Consider the following 17,928-nt stretch of genomic DNA (forward strand, 5'->3'; position numbering starts at 1 on the left):
TCCCGGCGTGTGGACACGTCTCGCATGAAAGCCAGAGCCCGGAGCAAGGCAGCTGCCTGTGAGCAACGTGCAGGCTGTGTGTGGTAGGGCTGTACTCGCAGCCTGCCAGCACCCGGGCCGGGAGGGCGGCTGCCAATGGGAGCCGGCAGGAACACAGCCATGTGGGAAACTTAAAGTGCAAGCGGAGCCGGGAGTGCGCGGAGAGCCCTGCCCAGCGCTGCCGCAGCTGGCAGGCTGGCTCTGGGATGGGTTTAGTAACGTGGATGGGTGTGCGAGCGGGGAGCGTGGGCAGGCTGTGCCGGGAGAGGGGCTGAGCGCAGCCGTGGAGCAGCGGAGGCATTGATCCGCTGGGCGGTTGGACTACAAAACCACGAAGGAGCTTAGACCTGGCTCTGATCTTCACACGTTTCCCTTACACGGGCAAAAGTCTGCCATCTGGATCTAAAAAGATGCTGGTTTAGCTGCTGCTGAAGTCAGAAACAGGGAGGGAGAGGGGGAAATGCCTTTACACCCCTGAAGGTCCTGCGTGCTCTTCATGGAGCCGAACACTGCCGGAGAGTTCATTAAAGCAATCCTAAATTGATCTGATTTCCTGAACCATTCCACACGCTAAACGCACCTAACGGCGCTCTTAGCAATTACTCCCACCCCCCAGTTAAATTCATTAAGCTTGGCTTTAGACTTAGAGACCAGTTTAAGGCTAGAAAATTCGTTTCCAAGTCAGTAGGTGACATCCCTTCCCAGGTGAGGCGTCCCCAGATCTTATTTCCGAGGTGCACAGGAATGTCTCGAGTGCTCACAAGCAGGTTTGGGGCTGTTGTTTTCCCCACCTAACGGCCCCGTTCCTCCAAACGCACCCTCACCCCCCCGCCCCAGCAAACCTCCTCCCGACGAGAGCTGGTCCAGCTGGGCAGGGGCAGGAGCAGCCCCATCGCCTGCGCTCCCACCCCCGGGATGCTCGGGGCGGGGAGGGGTGGTGGTGTCCCCCCTCCCCGGGGCCGCGGGGTGCCGGGGCTGGTCCCGGTCCCTTCCCTCCCCTCCGGGGCTGAGGAAGCGGAGGGAGCCGTGGAGTCGTTCTGCATATTAATGAGCCGGGAGCAAGGGCAACGGGAGCTGTTTTAAAAGAGGACAAGAGGAGGAAAGCGGCAGAGCGCAGGCAGCGGCAGGCAGCGGCAGGCAGCCGCTCTCTGCTGTCCTCTCCCTGGTGACACCCAGCCCCAGGGACGAGGAGGGACAAACCCGAGGAGAGCAAATACATTTCAGATCCCTGGCATCTCTTTAGGTACCTGCTGCCTCACCATGAAGCTCCTGACAGCAGCTTTGCTTCTGCTGTTCATCGCCATGTGCTTGGCCAGCGCAGAGGGTAAGTGGCTTTGCTCTGCTCGTTCCCATCTAAAGCTCTTTCCCAGTCAGTTTGATTTGGCTCCTGGTAGCCCCGAGTTGGGCTTAGTTGTTCTCTGCATGTGGTGTGTTGTATCTGTGGGGTAAGGGAGCTGCAAGTCCTTCAATGGTGGGATTAGAGGTAAAATACAGGAGACAAAGTTGCGTCTTCACGGCAGACAAACAGCCCCAGCTCACGGTGTGGGAGGTCACACTCTGGGCTCTGCTATTCACAGAATCATCTCAGTTGGAAGAGACCCTCAAGATCACATCCAGGAGTAGAGCTCAAGTATCTCCTTCAAACTGAGAGTGGTTTGGAAAATTGAAATGGGAAGAGTATGGAAAACAGAGGTGGGTTTAGTGAGGCAGGACAGATTCGGACCACACCAGCCTGTGCCTTCTGCTGGGCACTGAAGTGCTGCTTGAAAACCCCTCAGCTTGTTACGGTCTGGCCACGAATGCACCACAGCCTCCCTGCCAGGACAAATGGCTGAGTCCTGCAAAGTCCATGGGAGGTGTGAGTGGATGAGGAGGTAGCCGAGAGGCGAGAGCTGTTTGCTTGCTCAGCTCAAACCCAGTTCTGGCTCCTGCATTCCCTTTCTTTTTAAACACATCTAATCACAGCAGGTGCACCTCAAAAACCTCAGATTCACCACAGCCTCTAAAGCATTTCTGCCAGAGAGTCACTACCTCTTATCCCGGGATGCAGCAAGGGAAATGTTGCTCCTTTTGAGCCCAACAGCGTTACCCAAAGCCAGCTTTTTCCTGGGATGCAGCAAGGGAAATGTTGTTCCTTTTGAGCCCAACAGCGTTACCCAAAGCCAGCTTTTTCCTGGGATGCAGCAAGGGAAATGTTGCTCCTTTTGAGCCCAACAGCGTTACCCAAAGCCAGCTTTTTCCTGGGATGCAGCAAGGGAAATGTTGTTCCTTTTGAGCCCAACAGCATTACCCAAAGCCAGCTTTTTCCTGGGATGCAGTAAGGGAAATGTTGTTCCTTTTGAGCCCAACAGCATTACCCAAAGCCAGCTTTTTCCTGGGATGCAGTAAGGGAAATGTTCTCTTTTGAAGTTCAATAGCATTATAAAAATCCAGCTTCTGCCTGGGGTACAGCAAAGCAAAACATTGCTCTTTGTAAGCTCTGTAGCATCACCAAACAAACCCCCCAGCTTTTTCCTGGGATATAGCAAGGAAATCATTGCTTCTTTCAGCCCAATAGCATCACAACAATCCAACCTTTTCCTGGAATACAGCAGAGAAAATATTGCTCTTTGTAAGCCAAACAACATAGCAAAAATCCAGCTTCTGCCTGGGGTACAGCAAAGCAAAATATCACTCTTTGTAAGCTCTGTAGCATCACCAAAAAACCCCCAGCTTTTTCCTGGGATATAGCAAGGAAAACATTGCTCCTTGCAAGCCCGGCAGCATCACAACAATCCAACTTTTGCCTGGGATGCAGCAAAGGAAACGTTGCCCTTTTCAAGCCCAACAGCATAAGAAAACTCCAGCTTTGCCCCAGCCGGGCTGGAAGGAGCAGAGGGGAGGCTGTGTGCACGTAGGCTGGCGGGGAAGGGACGCTTGGTATGCAGGAGGCTGCTCGGGCAGACAAGGAAATGCTTTCTCTTGCAGGGGTGAAGTGCAAATGCTCGAGGAAAGGCCCCAAAATCAGGTTCTCCAACGTCCGGAAGCTGGAGGTCAAACCCAGGTACCCCTTCTGCGTGGAGGAGATGATTATGTAAGTTGCCCTTCCTTCACTGCTCGCTCTGTCCCTGTCAGCTGAAGGGCTTTACCTTACCCTGCGAGTTCCTTCTTTGTCCTTTGTTTGCCTCGTGCCCTGGCATGCACATTTCTGGGAACAGTTAATTTACTCTATTAGATGTGGAAAAAACCAAACCAAACCTGTGCAATTCTGCTCAAAATCCCCAGCTTCCCTCTGGGGATCATTCTGGGGGTTTTTTCCTCGCCCTCAAAGAAATATTTGTAAGTAGGGATACCAGGATAGCCACCAGTCCAAGTGAATACAGGGACACATCCTGCCCCAAGCTGCTTGCTGGGAAACTCTAAGCTCTCTACTCAGTCTATCCTGAGCTCCCAGGAGAACATTTGCAGAGTTTGGGGCACAGCAGGTCCTGCAAGGAAGATTTATCCCCACCAGAGTCAGATTTTTGCCTGCCTTGTCCCAGAGCCACCCCCTTGCCTTCCATGGGATCACCCAGCACGAAAGCAAAGCCTTTCCTCCCCCCCTCGCTGCCAGCCAGGACCAACAGTGCCTGAAATCTCAAAGCCATGTAGTGACTGCCAGGAGCAAGGCAGGTACAGGAGGGTTTGACATCTCTGAGCCACCCAAAAGGAGGATTTTTAGGTTTCAAATATGAGTTCTTGAGGTCTTTCTTCCTGTCCTGTTTTCAATATCTTAAGATTCCCCCAACTAAGCACCATTCAAGCAGCACATGGGGCTGGACAAGGACCAGCTAAGCTGAGACGAGTTCATTGATCCCCTCTGCCACCTAAGAGTGGGGATAAAAGGGTCCCAAGAGCAGCCACACTGCCAGAACTCCAAGGACTGATTTACTCCAGTGCCTGGGCTCTTGCTTAATCCTGGAGAGGAGGATCCAAGATCCGTCCTGCCAAGACATGTACCACCTCTGTGATGTCCATGGGGCCAAATCCTGCCCATCCAGCTGGAACAAACAAGGAGATACCATGGGAGCCTGATCCTGCCCACACAGAAATCTGTGGCTCATCAGACAGTGCATGGAGGAGGAACAGGGAGCCAAACTTGCTGAGGCTCCTCCAGATTTGCAGCAGCATTGCTGTGAGCAAAGCTTAGCTCAGGGAAGAGCAGACCCCCCCTCATGGAAGCCCTGATGGTGGCCTGAACAGGAAAATGCTTACAGAGCATCACTGCCTGAATCAGGTCCTTGCAGCCTTCCTCTGACCTCTCAACAGCAAAGCAATGGTGTGGAGCATCCCACCCAAGTGTTTGCCCCAAGGCAGCTGGTGGCCAGGCAGAGGTGCAAAGCGAATCTCATTGGTGCAACATTTCACTTCCAGTCAAAGTTGGGGCACTGTGTAGGAGCAGTGGCATTCCCAGCTGGATAGCAATGCAGTGGCATTCAAGCCCAGAGGGTTGCCCTGGGTTTGCAGCAGCTATAGGGACAGGGCTGTCCCATTGCTCCTGCTGCTTCTGGTGGGGCAGGCACTAAGTGGTGCTGTCACTGCCTGTCCACTGCCAGGTCAGCACTGAAAGGAAACTGAAATTAATATTCTGAGAACAAATCAACCCAGGAATCTCTGGACAAGGCACAGAAGAGCTAAAAATTCCTGCAACTGAGTTTCTGTTGCTGCAGTGATCATCTAAACGAGCTGTTGATGCCGAGTCCCCTCCTGCCCTTCTCAGCAGCTCTCATCTCTCTCCATGCAGCAGAAACACGATGTCAACGATGTCTGGCAGAGGAGGAGTAGATATGGGGGTGCAGCTTAGGAAGGAATTTGCCCTTGGCCATAACACCTCCCTCCCCGCCTCAGCCAAGCTGTGGTACAGCATCAGAGGCAGCTAAACGGAGTCCTCGGTGTAGTCAAAACCTGTCGAGCTTGATGGCACATCTAGCAGGGACTGAGAGTGCCTGAGGAAAAGCAGCAGAAAGTAGAAGGGAGATTTAACCCTTCCTGCCTGGAAGAGCCAAGCCCCCTCCATGTATTGCCCTATGGAGGTGTGCTGGGGGCAGAACTGCTGGTGGGAAACAGGCACTGCTGGGAGCCTTGCTCAAGAGCTAGCCAAGGTGGATGGCAGTCCCTGAGGCAGCTTAGGATGAAAGGAGCAGAGCCAGGTCCCTTGTGGCCATGGGGGCAGAGGGTTTGTAGGCAGAGGTGCAGCCACACCCTGCCTGCAGAGGAGATGCATGGGGACATGAGGCTTGTCACAAACTACCCCAGGGTGCTCATCACAGCCCTGGAAGCATGGATGTGCTGGGGAAGATTGACACCACGCATCAAGGGTCTGCCCACCAAGCCCTGGGCAGCTAAGGGACAGCTCAGCACGCAGCCCTGGCATGAGCTCATGCCCTAAGTCTCACCAGCAGATCTCACTGGAGGTGCAAGTTCTGGCATTTCAGCCCTTTCTCCATCCCTCTCAACCTCCTCTTGCAGCCCATCCAGAGTTCCTCACTCAGGGTATTAGCTCCAACCACCTCTTCCTAGGCACACCCCCTGCTGATCTGCTGGATCAGCATCCCCAAGAGCAGGGACAGGGCAGCTCAGGGTGCCCCAAAATGCTGCCACCCAACCCTGTGCCCACAGCACCAGGGACTGCATAGGAACCCCAGAGGATGATGGAGCTGCCTTGGGGGCATCTCCTCTGCTGTGAAGTCTCAGCATCAAAGCAGAAAACCTGCATGGGATGGCAAAGCAACAGAGCCTGAGAAAAGACCCAGCTCATCTCAGCAACAAGCCAGGCACCTCCTCCTCAGGCTGCAGTGAATCCACACTGTCCTTCACTGCTCCTGGGGCAGATGCTGGGCTTGTGCTTTTCAGCAGCTCTCCTGTTTTCCTCCCTTAAAGCTTGCAGTCCTTGTGCCTTCAGTGAAGGTTTGGGTGCACTCCCTTTCAAAGCTAGAGCAAAAGTCTCCTTCCCACACACATGCTGATCTTCAGGGGCCTGGCTGGGAGCCCCCTCAGCAGACACTGTGCATTTCAGCAGTGGCCCTTCCCTTCCCGAGGCCTGCAGCCAGAGGCTCTTGGAGACTCACTGGGGAAAGGACCACATCCTTCCAGAAAACAACCTGAAGATAACACCTGAGACCATTGTGACTGCAGCTGATGGAGGGGGAGCAGAAAGGGGAGCAGGGGAGAAGGTTAACTGAACAGAAAGAACTCTTAACACCTTGTATAAACCTAAAATGAGAAACATGCTGAGACCCTTAGCTGAGCCCATGCTGACAACATTCAGTGCTTGACTCCATCAGGCACATCCCCTCTGCACCAGGTGGGTGAGCTGGAAAGGGTTGCAAGCACCTTGCCTTCTGTTGGGAGATAGAGAGCTCCTTCCTGCAGCAGAGCACAGAGGCAGCCTGTCAGCATGCACAGGTCCTTCTGCTGTTCTGCCCTCATCTTGCTCTTGTTTCCAGCAGCATCTCAATCATTCCATGACAGAGCTTTGGTTAAACCAAGCCCTGTGGTCCCCAACATGGATGGCATTACAAACACAATCCAATTCAATCTGGGGACTTGTGCTGGTTTGTTGCTGGGTTTGTAGGGGGGTGATTGTTGGGTTGGGGTTTTTTTAGTCACAAAATCAACAGCAAGAGCAGAAAGCTGTTTGATCTTGAGCCCTGAGAAGTCTTGACAGCTCTGGAAAGTCATCCTCGTGGGATGCAGCTCCAGGTCTCTCGTGTCACCTTGGTTGTGCAGACCAAGCAGTGATGGCTTCACTAAGCCCTCCAGGAGGAGCCCAAAGTGCCAGGAAGCCCTTAACCTTGTTTTGCCTCCTAGCACACTTTGTCCTGACACTGAGGGGGCACTGAGCTGCTGATGCTGGCAAGGAGAGCAGGATTAGCCTGTGACCAGAGGAAGCTGAAGCCCCCAGCACTGTGGTGGGGCTCAGAGCTACTCTGATGGTGCACACAGGCACCTGCAAGTATTTGGAGTACTGAGGACTGAAAAAAAGCAAGGCTGAAAGCATCAGTGGAGCTGAGCTTCTCTTGGGCACAGCATTGCTGAGCACAAGGGAGGAGTCTTTTCATGCAAAGACCTTGTGGTGGCTTGCATGAGCCCTAAGTAAAGCAGCTATTAAACTCCAAAGACCATATCTGACAGGCAGAACAAACCCACTGATTAACCACAGCAGCAGGTAAGCCTTCCTCCAGCACACCCCAGTGTGCCAGTGGCCAACAGCACACTGCACTGATGGCTAACAGCCAAAGAGCTGCTCTGATACTATGACAATGAACTCAAATATCTGCTAGAAAACACAGAGCAAGAAAACCTTTCCACTGCCCACCTAGGCAGGAGCCCCCTGACTGGTTTTGGAGGGGGGGGACTGGCATGTCCCAGGTCTCCCATAACATGTGGTGACAGGGCAAGGGGCAGTGGTTTGAAGCTGGAGGCAGGGCAGGTTTAGACTGGAAATTAGGAAGAAGCTCTTTACCCTGAGGGTGGTGAGACACTGGCACAGGTTGCCCAGAGAAGCTGTGGATGCCTCATCCCTGGATGTGTTTAAGATCAGGCTGGATGAGGCTTTGAGCAGCCTGGGCTGGTGGGAGATGTCCCTGCCCAAGGCAGGGGGTCTGGAGCTAGATGCTCTTTAGTATCCCTTCCAGCTGCAGGCATTGTGTGACTGTGATAACCTCTGCTCCCTTCCCCTGCAGCGTGACCCTGTGGACACGGGTGAGAGGGGAGCAGCAGCACTGCCTGAACCCCAAACGCCAGAACACAATCAGGCTGCTCAAGTGGTACAGAGTATGGAAAGAGAAGGGCAGGTGAGTAGGGATTTGCTCAGTGGGTGGAGAGGGTGGGGGGAATCTTGGTGGCAAATGGGGTGATCAGCAGCCTTCAGCTACAGAGCAGCCAAGAAAAGGCACAGCACAAGTGCCCTCTCCAGCAGGGAGGATGCAATTCACTACCAGCAGCAGCTATAAATGGATGCTCTTGAGGCAATTTCTTTCCTGCAGGCCTCACTTCTATTTTAGGACCAGGTTGTGCCAACTCTAAACAGTAATTATTTGCTGTTAAGCTGTTCATCAGCTGATGCTCTCAGTTACTTACATCAACTCACCTCCCTTCCACGGGTGAAAAGGCAAGATGAAAAGCTGAATTCCTTCCCCTGCATCACAAGGGAAGCAGTCAGCAGAGCTGGGAGGAGAGTGCCCTGTCACACCAGCTCAGCATCACCAGCATCTGATGACGCAGGTCTCTGCCAATTTTAACTGGTGTGTCATCCCCCAAAGAACTGTGGCTCCCTGGTAAGGCCTTCTGCCACCTTCTCCTTTGCAAAGAGGATGATTATTCTTTTTGCAAACCATCCATCACAGATGAGAGCGAGAGAAGCATCAGTTCCTGCTGGCTGATGGCCAGTGCTGCTATTCCTTACATTTTATAAGGGTCTGTGGTGATAGGACAGGGGACAATGGTTTGAAACTAGAGCAGGGAAGACTTACATGGGACGTTAGGAAGAAACTCTTCCCCATGAGGGTGGTGAGACGCTGGGAGGGCTTGCCCAGAGTAGCTGTGGATGCCCCATCCCTGGAAGGGTTTAAGACCAGGCTGGATGAGGCTTTGAGCAGCCTGGGCTGGTGGGAGGTGTCCTTGCCCATGGCAGGGGGGTTGGAACTAGATGGTCTTTAATGTCCCTTCCAACTGAAGCCATTCTATGATTCTAAACAAGGGCAGCTGCACAACTCCCACCACCTCTCTAGCTACGGCCTAGAGCTCCCACAAGCAGGACAGTGCCACCAGACCCTGATCCTCCTCCGCTGGTGAGGAATTTGCTCACCCTAACTGATCTCAGATGAGGTCAGTAAGCAGCAAACCATCTCTCAGCAGGTCCAAAAGTGCTGGAGAGCTCCCTGCAGTACCCAGCAGCATGGGTGATGCTGCAGTGCTGAGCTGTGGTGGGTGCTGAGCTCCCTGGCCAGCTCCCCTGAATCCTTACCAGTTTCAGATGCTGCTCTGTCTGCAGAGCACGTGGAAGCCCTGCCTTTTGCATGGTTACACTCTTCGCCCCCTTTTCATCTTAAGGAGGTGTCCTTAAGATGCTGAAGCATGCTCACCCCTGGGCTTGTGCATCCAGGGAAGGTGCAGGATTCCCCCAGGCAGACCAGGAGGAGAAATGCTCCATGCAAGGTCAGAGTCTGGGCACTGCAGACCACCTCCTGCTGCTCCTGAGCTCCTTCATGGCCCCAAAGAAGGGTCAGCTCGAGGCTTTCCCACAGTCCAGCCAGAGAAGGGAGACTGTGCCTGCTGCCAGGGAGAGGAGGAGGGACAGCAAGCCCAGCATCCCCAGGACTGTGGCTGCCAGCCTGGGGTGTGCAAAAGGGATGCAGCACAACCCTCAGCGTTCTCCCTCACTTTGCTTTGCCCAGAGCTGGCACATGCCCCCCCTGCACCACACCTAGCAGGTCCCCCACTGCTGACTGGGCACCGGGACAGCAGGCCCAGCTGCAGCTGAAGCAGTTCAAGAGACTATTTCAGACAAAGAGCCTGATTTAAACCACATCCTCATCATGAATAAACAATTTGTCAGTGCTTTCAGTTCCAGCTGTACCGAATCCACTGCACTGCTTCCCAGGAAAAGGCAGGGAGGTTAGGGTCAAATGCAGCACAGACAGGAATGGCTTCCCCAAAGCAGCATTGCCCCATTTTTGCCCATGCCATGGAAGACAACTTACACCCAAAGAGCCTGTTCTGTCAGGATGTTCCAGCACAAGAGCCTGCCAAGCATCCTTCTGAGGCTATAAACCAGCACAAGAGATGTTGTGGATTTATGACCTGTGTACAGCTCAGGATAGGTTTCAACAGCTGTATATGAGACAAGGCTTTTCCAGCATTTAAGGTGTCTTAGCAGGCATGGATTTCAACTCGTGTATCCTGACAGTCATGGCAGAGCAGGTTACTCCCCACACACTTCCAACATGTGCTGGTGTCAAAGTCCAGCCCTCCTGCAGGTGCTGTATGGAGACAAACCCAGCGAGCACTGAAGCCAATAGCTTCTGAGTTTACTTAAGCAAGGGCTGAGAAAGTGGTTCCTGAGGTCTTGGTGGGGTGTTTTGGGGGGGGGGGAAGGTGGTGTTATTACTGATAGTTATTACTTTTACTGGGGAGTAGTTTGAACTAGGGGTGAAGCACTTAGCTCTTGGCTTTCCTCCTCTGTAGGGTGTATGAAGAATAAGAGGGAGCAGCGTGAGGAACGGAGCAGACTCCCTCGGCTGGTGTAGGACTGGGCTCTGCAGAAAGTTCTCTCTTGCTCACAGACATAAGACAAATTCTGCATTGTTGTTATTATTACAAAGCACTTTTTACCAAGGGTCAGTTTTTACATTTTATAGCCACGTGCTGCCAGAGCTCACAAGCATCTCTTGCACCGCAGCTCCCGCACCTGCCTGCTCCGGCCCGCGCCTGGCAGGACTCACGCTTTGCATTTACAAGAGGTTTGGGGTGGGGATGGGGGGAGCAGGGGGGGTTGTTCTTATTGTTGTTCATACTTCACAATGATTGCAATCGAGCTTTATAAGCTCACTGGGCAGCCAGACACACGCTTGTGAAGGTGTTGGTGGTGCAGCCACATCCCTCACCCTGCTGCGCCGGGAAGGCTCCGGCGCCGCGCTCGCTGCCGCCTCCGCAGCCTCCACCTTAGCCAGGCAAAGCAGGGACCAAAGACAACTTTGCTGGGGAAGATGTCACTGGAACGTGGTTGCTGTGACCACAGAAGTGAGATCCCTCAGCACACGGTCAGATGAGTGTGAGCATCACCTGTGCACCTCTTCCTCGGTGGACCGGAGGTCTTGCTGCAAGGCGGAGCGGGCCACAGCTCCCCCTCAACGTTCCATGCTTCAGACAGCAACTCCAGGTCGTTTGTATCACTAAGAAAATGGTTTTGTTGTGGTTTTTGATTCCCTCCCCTCCTCCCTGTTGTTTCCACCTGAAGTTCTTACAGAAAGTTTGTGGCTTGAGTGCATTTTAAGCCTCAAGACTCTTGTGTAGGATTTCCTAGGTTTGGAGCAGCAGCACCAACAAAAGGCCTTCAAAAGGTACCTTTCTATGGAACAAAAAGAGACCTGCAATGGGGCAACCAGGTGAATGCCTAGGTGTGTTTTAGTCACAGTACAACATGTTCATTACTTTGAATGTAGTCCTTCCCTGTTCAGCAGTGCAGTCCTCTTTTTGAGATAACAAAGCTCCCTTTCCCCTCTGTAAATAGGCTCTAGGAAGTCTCCCTCTGTCCTCTTTCTGTATCATGTCCTGTACTGCTCAAGGATCCTATGCTACTCAAAGGTTTCAAATGTTTAGCAGGTTGCATGCAGATTTCTTATTTCTTTCTAAGACCAATGGGGGGAAAAAAGTAATAAAAATCTGTTTAAAAAAAGACAATTGCTTTTTACCCTTCCTCAGCACTGCTGGTGGGTGGATTGAACTGGGGGGAAACACCACAGGAACAAAGATGGTTTAGAGCAATGGCATTCTGAATGAGACAAAATTGATTCCAGCCCAGCTGATTTCCCCTTCTCATCTTCAGAGGCAAGTTTTACCCAGAGGCTGAGGGCTCTTGGTGGGTGAAGAAGGGCTGTGCCATGCACCTATGGCCTCCAGGGCTGTGGTCAGTAAATGCAAATCAACCACTCTGAACCCATATCAACAAGTGAAATGAAGTGATTTAGGCAAGCTCTTGGTTAGATTAAGGACAGCTGTACGGCAAAAGACAGGCAACAGAAGCCTGTGAGCCACCCCCTCCTCTTTCTGTGCAGTTTCTACCCTCACCCAAAGAGAGACTTTGCACCCCACAAGGCTCCTGCATCGCTCCCCAGCTACAAAGGCAAGCAACAGCTAGGGAGGGGAAAGCCAGCAAGAGTTTAAAAGCTTTAAACCCTCCCAGTGCTCCCAAACAGCACCATGCTCCTTCCTGCCTGCTCCCAGCTGTGCAAAGCCTTTGCAGGATGCTGCTGCTGGGATCAGTGCACGGTCTGCAAGTCAGCTCCCATTATATAATCAAGGCAATGCTTGGCTTAAGGATTCCCTTCAGTTCAGACAGAAGAAAGGGGAGGGAGAAACCCCAACACTATGCACACAGAATCATTATATGTAGTTACTTGGTGTGATGCTGCCCTGGTAGAGCTGGAGGAGAAAGAGCTCTTAGATTTCAAAGCATCTTCCTACCCTGCACAGGGGTGGAGCCATCAGCTGCAGATGCTGATTACCAAAACGATTGAGAAAGATCCCAGAGTACTTCAGAAATTAAACCCCTGGGGGATCTCAGCCATGATGCACAGCTTCAGGCTAAGCATCTGAACCTGACCTAAGGGCAAGCCCACACCCACAGGAAGCCAAGCTCCCCCCCTCCAGGCTTTGAGTCACATTTTAACAACACAGTAGGCTTTGCTTGATTTCAACACACAGACTTCAATAAAAGGTCTGTGCTGATTTAATGACTACTGGGCAGTGTGTTTCCTGGAAAAGCACTGATGTGGTTGCACAAGAGCTGGTTAAGGCTCCACAGGGAATAATGCTGTGCACAGCTCTCCAGTGCCCAAAGGCAGTGCTGGGCTAGTGGCACCTCACAGGGTACAGCCTCTGCAAAGGACTCTCAGCTCTGGGCTCATCTGCCAGACCAAAACAGCAACAACTGGGAGCAGAGGAAACCGACTACAATCTTCACACACACACCCCACTTGCTAGGAAAAGAACTCTTTGGCCTCAAGATGTGCCAGGGGAGGTTTAGGCTGGGTATGAGGAAAACTTTGGGTGGTCAGGCACTAGAACAGGCTGCCCTGGGAGGTGGTGGAGTCTCCATCCCTGGAGGTGTTCCAGGAGTGTGTAGACATGGCACTTTGGGACATGGTTTAGAGTGCATTGGAGTGTTTTGTTGATGGTTGGATTTGGTGATCTCGGAGGTCTTTCCCAACCTTAACCATTCCAGGACATGTGTATTCCCTCTAGCTCAAAATCTACGCTGCCAACTGAACCGTGAAGAGGCAACGCTGGGACTTGGAGCTGCTTTCCCCAAGCCTGTTCAAGTCCACCTCCAGGCAGTTTAGGTTCTCAGACTCAGGAGGAGCATCCCTTGCCACCTGCAGCTGTAAAAGGACATAGTGTGACAGAAAGCAACTGCCACACAAATCAACAACCTCTTGGCTTCAGACCAAAGACCTTCACCAAAGCATGGAAATATCCACAGGTAGGGATGGCCTCCACCCAGATTTAGCATCAACCTTAAGGTTTGCTTTTGTTTTCCCCAGCAGATTGCAAAGCCACAGGAGACCATTTAGTCAACCTCCCCAACACACAGCTCACACATCTGTGCTTTCAGATTGAGAAATTGAGCTGTTAAGTATGATCTGAGCACGACCCAGCCAGCTCCAACTGCTCACCAGTTACCCATTGCCCTTTGTAAGAGCTTCAGCATTTGCAGGGTAAGCCAGCAGAAGCAGACTCCACAGATCCTTTCCTCAAGCCCCAGTGCTGCATTACAAGGATGCAAACCCCTCGCAGAACCTCCAAGGAGGACAGCTGGCAACTGCTTTCCCACATCTAACCTGCTAAGTGGTTGGACACAATGACCTTAGAGTTCTTCCTCCCCCAATAAAGAGAACACTTTCTGTGGTTCTGGAAAGCTGCTCCCCAGCACCCTGTGGCCAGGAGCACAGAGAGAGCACCAAGCCCTTCTCACAAGGCTTTCATGGCCACCCCATCTCTCCCCCTTGGGCATCCACAGGCTGCACCCATTTGAAACCAGCACTATCAGGTTTTAGTTTAATAAAGGCCTGAGGGTGACCCAGGCAGCTGCAGTGAAGGGCCACAATAGCAGGGAGCCCTGCCTTGCCTCTGCAGCCAGAGTGCTAGGTGGGATTAGTAACCTTATACAGATCCTTTCACCACTTGCCTTTCACTTCCTCATATATAGGCTGGGGCAGCCACAGCCAAGAAGTTTATTAAGAAGTGATAGCTGCCTGGTGGTCTGCACAAGACAGCAGAGTGCTCTTGGCAGCTCCAGCTGCCTGCTGTGCCCCAGCTCCCCCCAGGGCCCTAAATCAAGGCAGGAGGCCACATCAGAGGGCTGCACACATGGGGACCCTTCCTGACCGCATCCTTACGTCAGGAGAACTGGCCCCACACCACCAAGGTTTCATCAGGGAGCACACGTGGGGCTCAATGGTAAAGCCAGCAGAGAGATCCAGAGGCTTGCACAGGTCCCAGCCCTGGGTGGGAAGGTGAGGGCAGTGTTGCAGCAACACAAATGCTCTGAGATAATTAAACATCAGAGCTGGGTCCCTTCTGGATCCACACTCACAGAGAACATAACAAGTGTGAATACAAAGCCACCACCCCACTGAGAGCCACAGCCAGGGGGCTCCCAGGCAACCTGACATCAGATTTTCATACAAGCCCAGGGAGAGCTTGTACTCTCCAAAACACATTTCCTGTTAGGTCAAGTGAAACACTCCCTTCTTTGGTGTTTTTCTTCCCAAACTGAGGCATCTAAACCCAGGTGTGCACAGCATCTGAAGCCTTCTCTTGTTCAGAGTTGCTCAGCACCTTAGGAAAACAGCAAGCTGGTTTTGGTTCTGGGATCAGGAGTTTGGGCCTTGGCTCCAGAACAGGCAGCCAGGTGTGCTGGTTACAAGGATGGTTTTCTGGCAAAGTCTCCCAGAGCAGATTTCCTCAGGTTCCTCTACCTGCCATAACCCAGCCTAAAGCAGCACCTGGAGCTGCCACTGCCTGAGGAGCAGCAGCTGTGCCTGCAAGCATCTGGAGCTCTGTGCTTGCAGGCATTGATACACATCTTTCAGAAGTCTGCTGCATTCTGGGCACCCAGGCAGCTGGGGAAATCCCACCACACTGCTCTGGGCTTGCTGCCCCCAGGCAGCTCTGGAAGGCTGACCCTGCATCTCCACAGACCATGCCTTCAAAGGTCTTTGGGCTACTGTTTCACAGAAAGCAAGCTAAAAACCTGCACAACAGTCAGGCCACCACCTGGTCACCAGCCCTCTCTCTCTCATGTCAAACTGAGGTAGAGTTGTAACTCTTTTATCCCTCCAAGGTTGCCTCCTTGGACCATCACCTCTCCTGCCGAGTGGCCCTGCCTGGGCTGCTGCAGTAACAGTCCTCAGTCCATACCAGAGGTATGAAACACTCAGCACAGATCCAGAAGTTGGGTTCCAGGTGCTTTCCCAAGCATCTTACTTCCTTTAGACAGCACTGCACGGGACAAAGGTGTGGGAGATCAAAGGGATGTCTGGCAGGTCCCATCAGCCCAGGGCTCAGCCCCGTTCCTTGCCCTCATCAGCCTGGCAGCGCTCTGGTGTCCGGCAGCGCTTGGGCCATGGCCAGCGAATCCCGGCCCCGATGGCTACAGCGAGGGAAAGCGGGGCTGAAAGGACATCTAGCGGCAACCAAAAGGCTTCTCCCACAGCCTGGGGACGCTTCCACAGCCGTCTGGGCCATAAACCCCCTCGGAGCCTGCCTGTTGCACTGCCGACAGCGGGAATCTCTTCCCCGGCACCGCAAGAAACGTTTCGGCTGCTGCATTTGCTTACCCCGGTGGGGAAACACCACCCCTCCCAAGCCCCTCCAAGACAAAGAGCATGCAGCAGTAGTTTGGGAAACCTTCTTGGAAGATTACAGCCTTGAGCCCATGAATGCTAAGGGCAAAGAGGACACTTGGCTGCCCCCGTGTCCACCACCCCAGCACCATAACCTGCATTGCAGTTCCACCCTGGCAAGGCTGATTCCTAAACCTCTCACCCCAAACACTTCTTGAACCATCAGGAGCTCCTGCCCAACACACCAAGCCATGTGGCTTTCTTGCCTACTGTTTCTCCCTCCTGCCACCAGCTCTCCAACAAGCCCAGGGCTTGCAGCACCCCCTGCAGCTGCCATTGTCTGGGTGCTGCCTCTGGGTCCTGTCCTGGACCACCCAACTTCTAGCAACAAATACATCCATAAATATCACATGTGCATCCTATAACCTTCACTGCCTGGAGAGCAGAATTTGCTTCCTCTTGCTAGGTACAAGCAGAACTTCATCAAACACATCAAAACAAAGCCAAGGTCCCTGGAGGAACAGCTTTGTAGAGCTGTGACATGCATGAGCATCTCTGCTCCGAACACCCCATGACAGGTTGCCCCTCTGCTCCTTTTACCAGTCCCTGAAGCACCCAGATCCTCTTAGGTTTTACTCCTCTCATCTCTTGCCTGCTCACACCATCAGTTCTCTGGGCAGAGACCACTCTGACGACACACATGGAGGGCATCCAGCCCAACAGGAGCTGCTCTGCTGCAGGCAGGCACACAGGACCCGAAAGGGAGGGATGACATGACATGAAGTGACAGGGAGGCAAGCAGCCAAGGCCTGGGAAAATCACCATGCCCATGTTGCTGTTTTCCTTGCTGCACAACAGAGGTCAGTGAGTTCCTCTTGGATGGGTTTCAGAACATGCCCCAAGAAAGGGAGAAACAATCCTGCTGGTGTTGGCTCAAGGCTGATAATTGGAGGAATAATTATGATTTATTCCCATCATAAATCTCGGAGCAAGAAAAGGGGGCTGAGGCCTGCAGGAGTTGCTGGATGACAGAAGCAAAACACAGCTCTAATTGCCCTTCTTTGTTGTGTTTAATTAAGGATTCTGAGGCAAGTGATCTCTGTCTTGTGGTGGTTAGAGACCTGCTAGGAAAAGAAAACCTTTCTGCAGAGCCACCAATCGACGCTTTGTTGGGTTACTAGGCACTGTGTGTGCTACATCTGAACACTCAGGGCTCCCAGAAAAAGCAGCTTGTTAAAGGAGAGGAAATGCTACAAGAGGCTTGTTTCATTTATTTCATTCCCCTCCTCCTCCCAGTGAGCTTTGGCAATTTTCTGTCCCTGGAAGAAATGTCTTTTGTTTTTATCCCTCAGCATCTTTGCCTCATTATTGCCCATTCCATTGTGTTGCATTAAAATACTTCTCCCTTTCTACTGCCCTCATAATTGCACCATTTGCATTTTTCCTTGGGGTTTGCTTCAGCTTCCTTTCCGAGTCTGGAAGACTTACCACTTCTGCAAACACATTAGGGAAAACAAACCAGCCCAGAGCTCCTCAGCCCCCTCCTTGGGCCTGCAATTCCTAATTAAGTGCCACTTCTTCCCAGCAAGAACCAGTTTGCCAAGTGCTACCTCTCAAACTCCAATGTAAATGACTGGCAGGGTGTTCTCTCCATCTTCTTGCAACAACTACACCAGTTCTGCTAGGGAAATCATGATCAAATCATCACACCTGGCTCTGAGCAATGCCTCCTGCCCATGAACCACTACAGATGTTCTGTTCAGCCCAGGCTGCTCCAGCTCTGGGAAGCAATGGGACAAAAGAGCAGGCAATCCTTAGGACCACTTGTGAAGCTGAGAGCACTTGGGGTGGTCTTTTTGCAGCAAGCCATTGAACTTGATAAGCAAAGTGCAGCTCAGCCTGAGAGCAGAACCACCACAGGCTGCCTCCCCAAAGGGAGCACCTGTGAGGAAGCAGAGGAGGTCTGGTGCTGCCCAGCAGCTAAAACTCCAACATTTCAACTGTACAGAGCAACATACTGGGTAACAGTGCCTGGAAATGATGATCTGGAAAGGGACAATGGCAACCCTAAGAGATAAAGAGGACTTCTCAGGTTTATCATAGCTGGGAAGCATCCTTCCAAGCTCAGGAGAAGGAAGGGATGGAGAAGACAAACCCAGCACAGTGCCCAGAATGGAAGACAATCATCAGCATTACTGCCCTGAGCAGCCTCATCTGACCTCAGGTGCTTGGCACAGACCACAGAACAAACACGCCAGGGGCCCAGCTCAGCCCCCCCTGCACACATTCAAGAGGGGTCATT

General features: G+C 52.6%; 1 protein-coding gene across 1 annotated transcript; it reads left to right on the top strand.

Annotated features, from left to right (window-relative positions):
- The first annotated feature begins 963 nt into the window (after positions 1-963).
- CXCL14 (C-X-C motif chemokine ligand 14) lies at positions 964-10,721 on the top strand. The gene is made up of 4 exons (XM_009911631.2): positions 964-1,363; positions 3,007-3,112; positions 7,743-7,853; positions 10,246-10,721. Exons 1-4 carry the CDS (start codon positions 1,300-1,302, stop codon positions 10,259-10,261), a joined length of 297 nt encoding a protein of 98 aa, XP_009909933.1. The 5' UTR covers positions 964-1,299; the 3' UTR covers positions 10,262-10,721.
- The last annotated feature ends 7,207 nt before the right edge of the window (positions 10,722-17,928 follow it).

This window comes from Dryobates pubescens, chromosome 16, assembly GCF_014839835.1.
Source record: "Dryobates pubescens isolate bDryPub1 chromosome 16, bDryPub1.pri, whole genome shotgun sequence".
Taxonomy (NCBI): Eukaryota; Metazoa; Chordata; class Aves; order Piciformes; family Picidae; genus Dryobates; species Dryobates pubescens.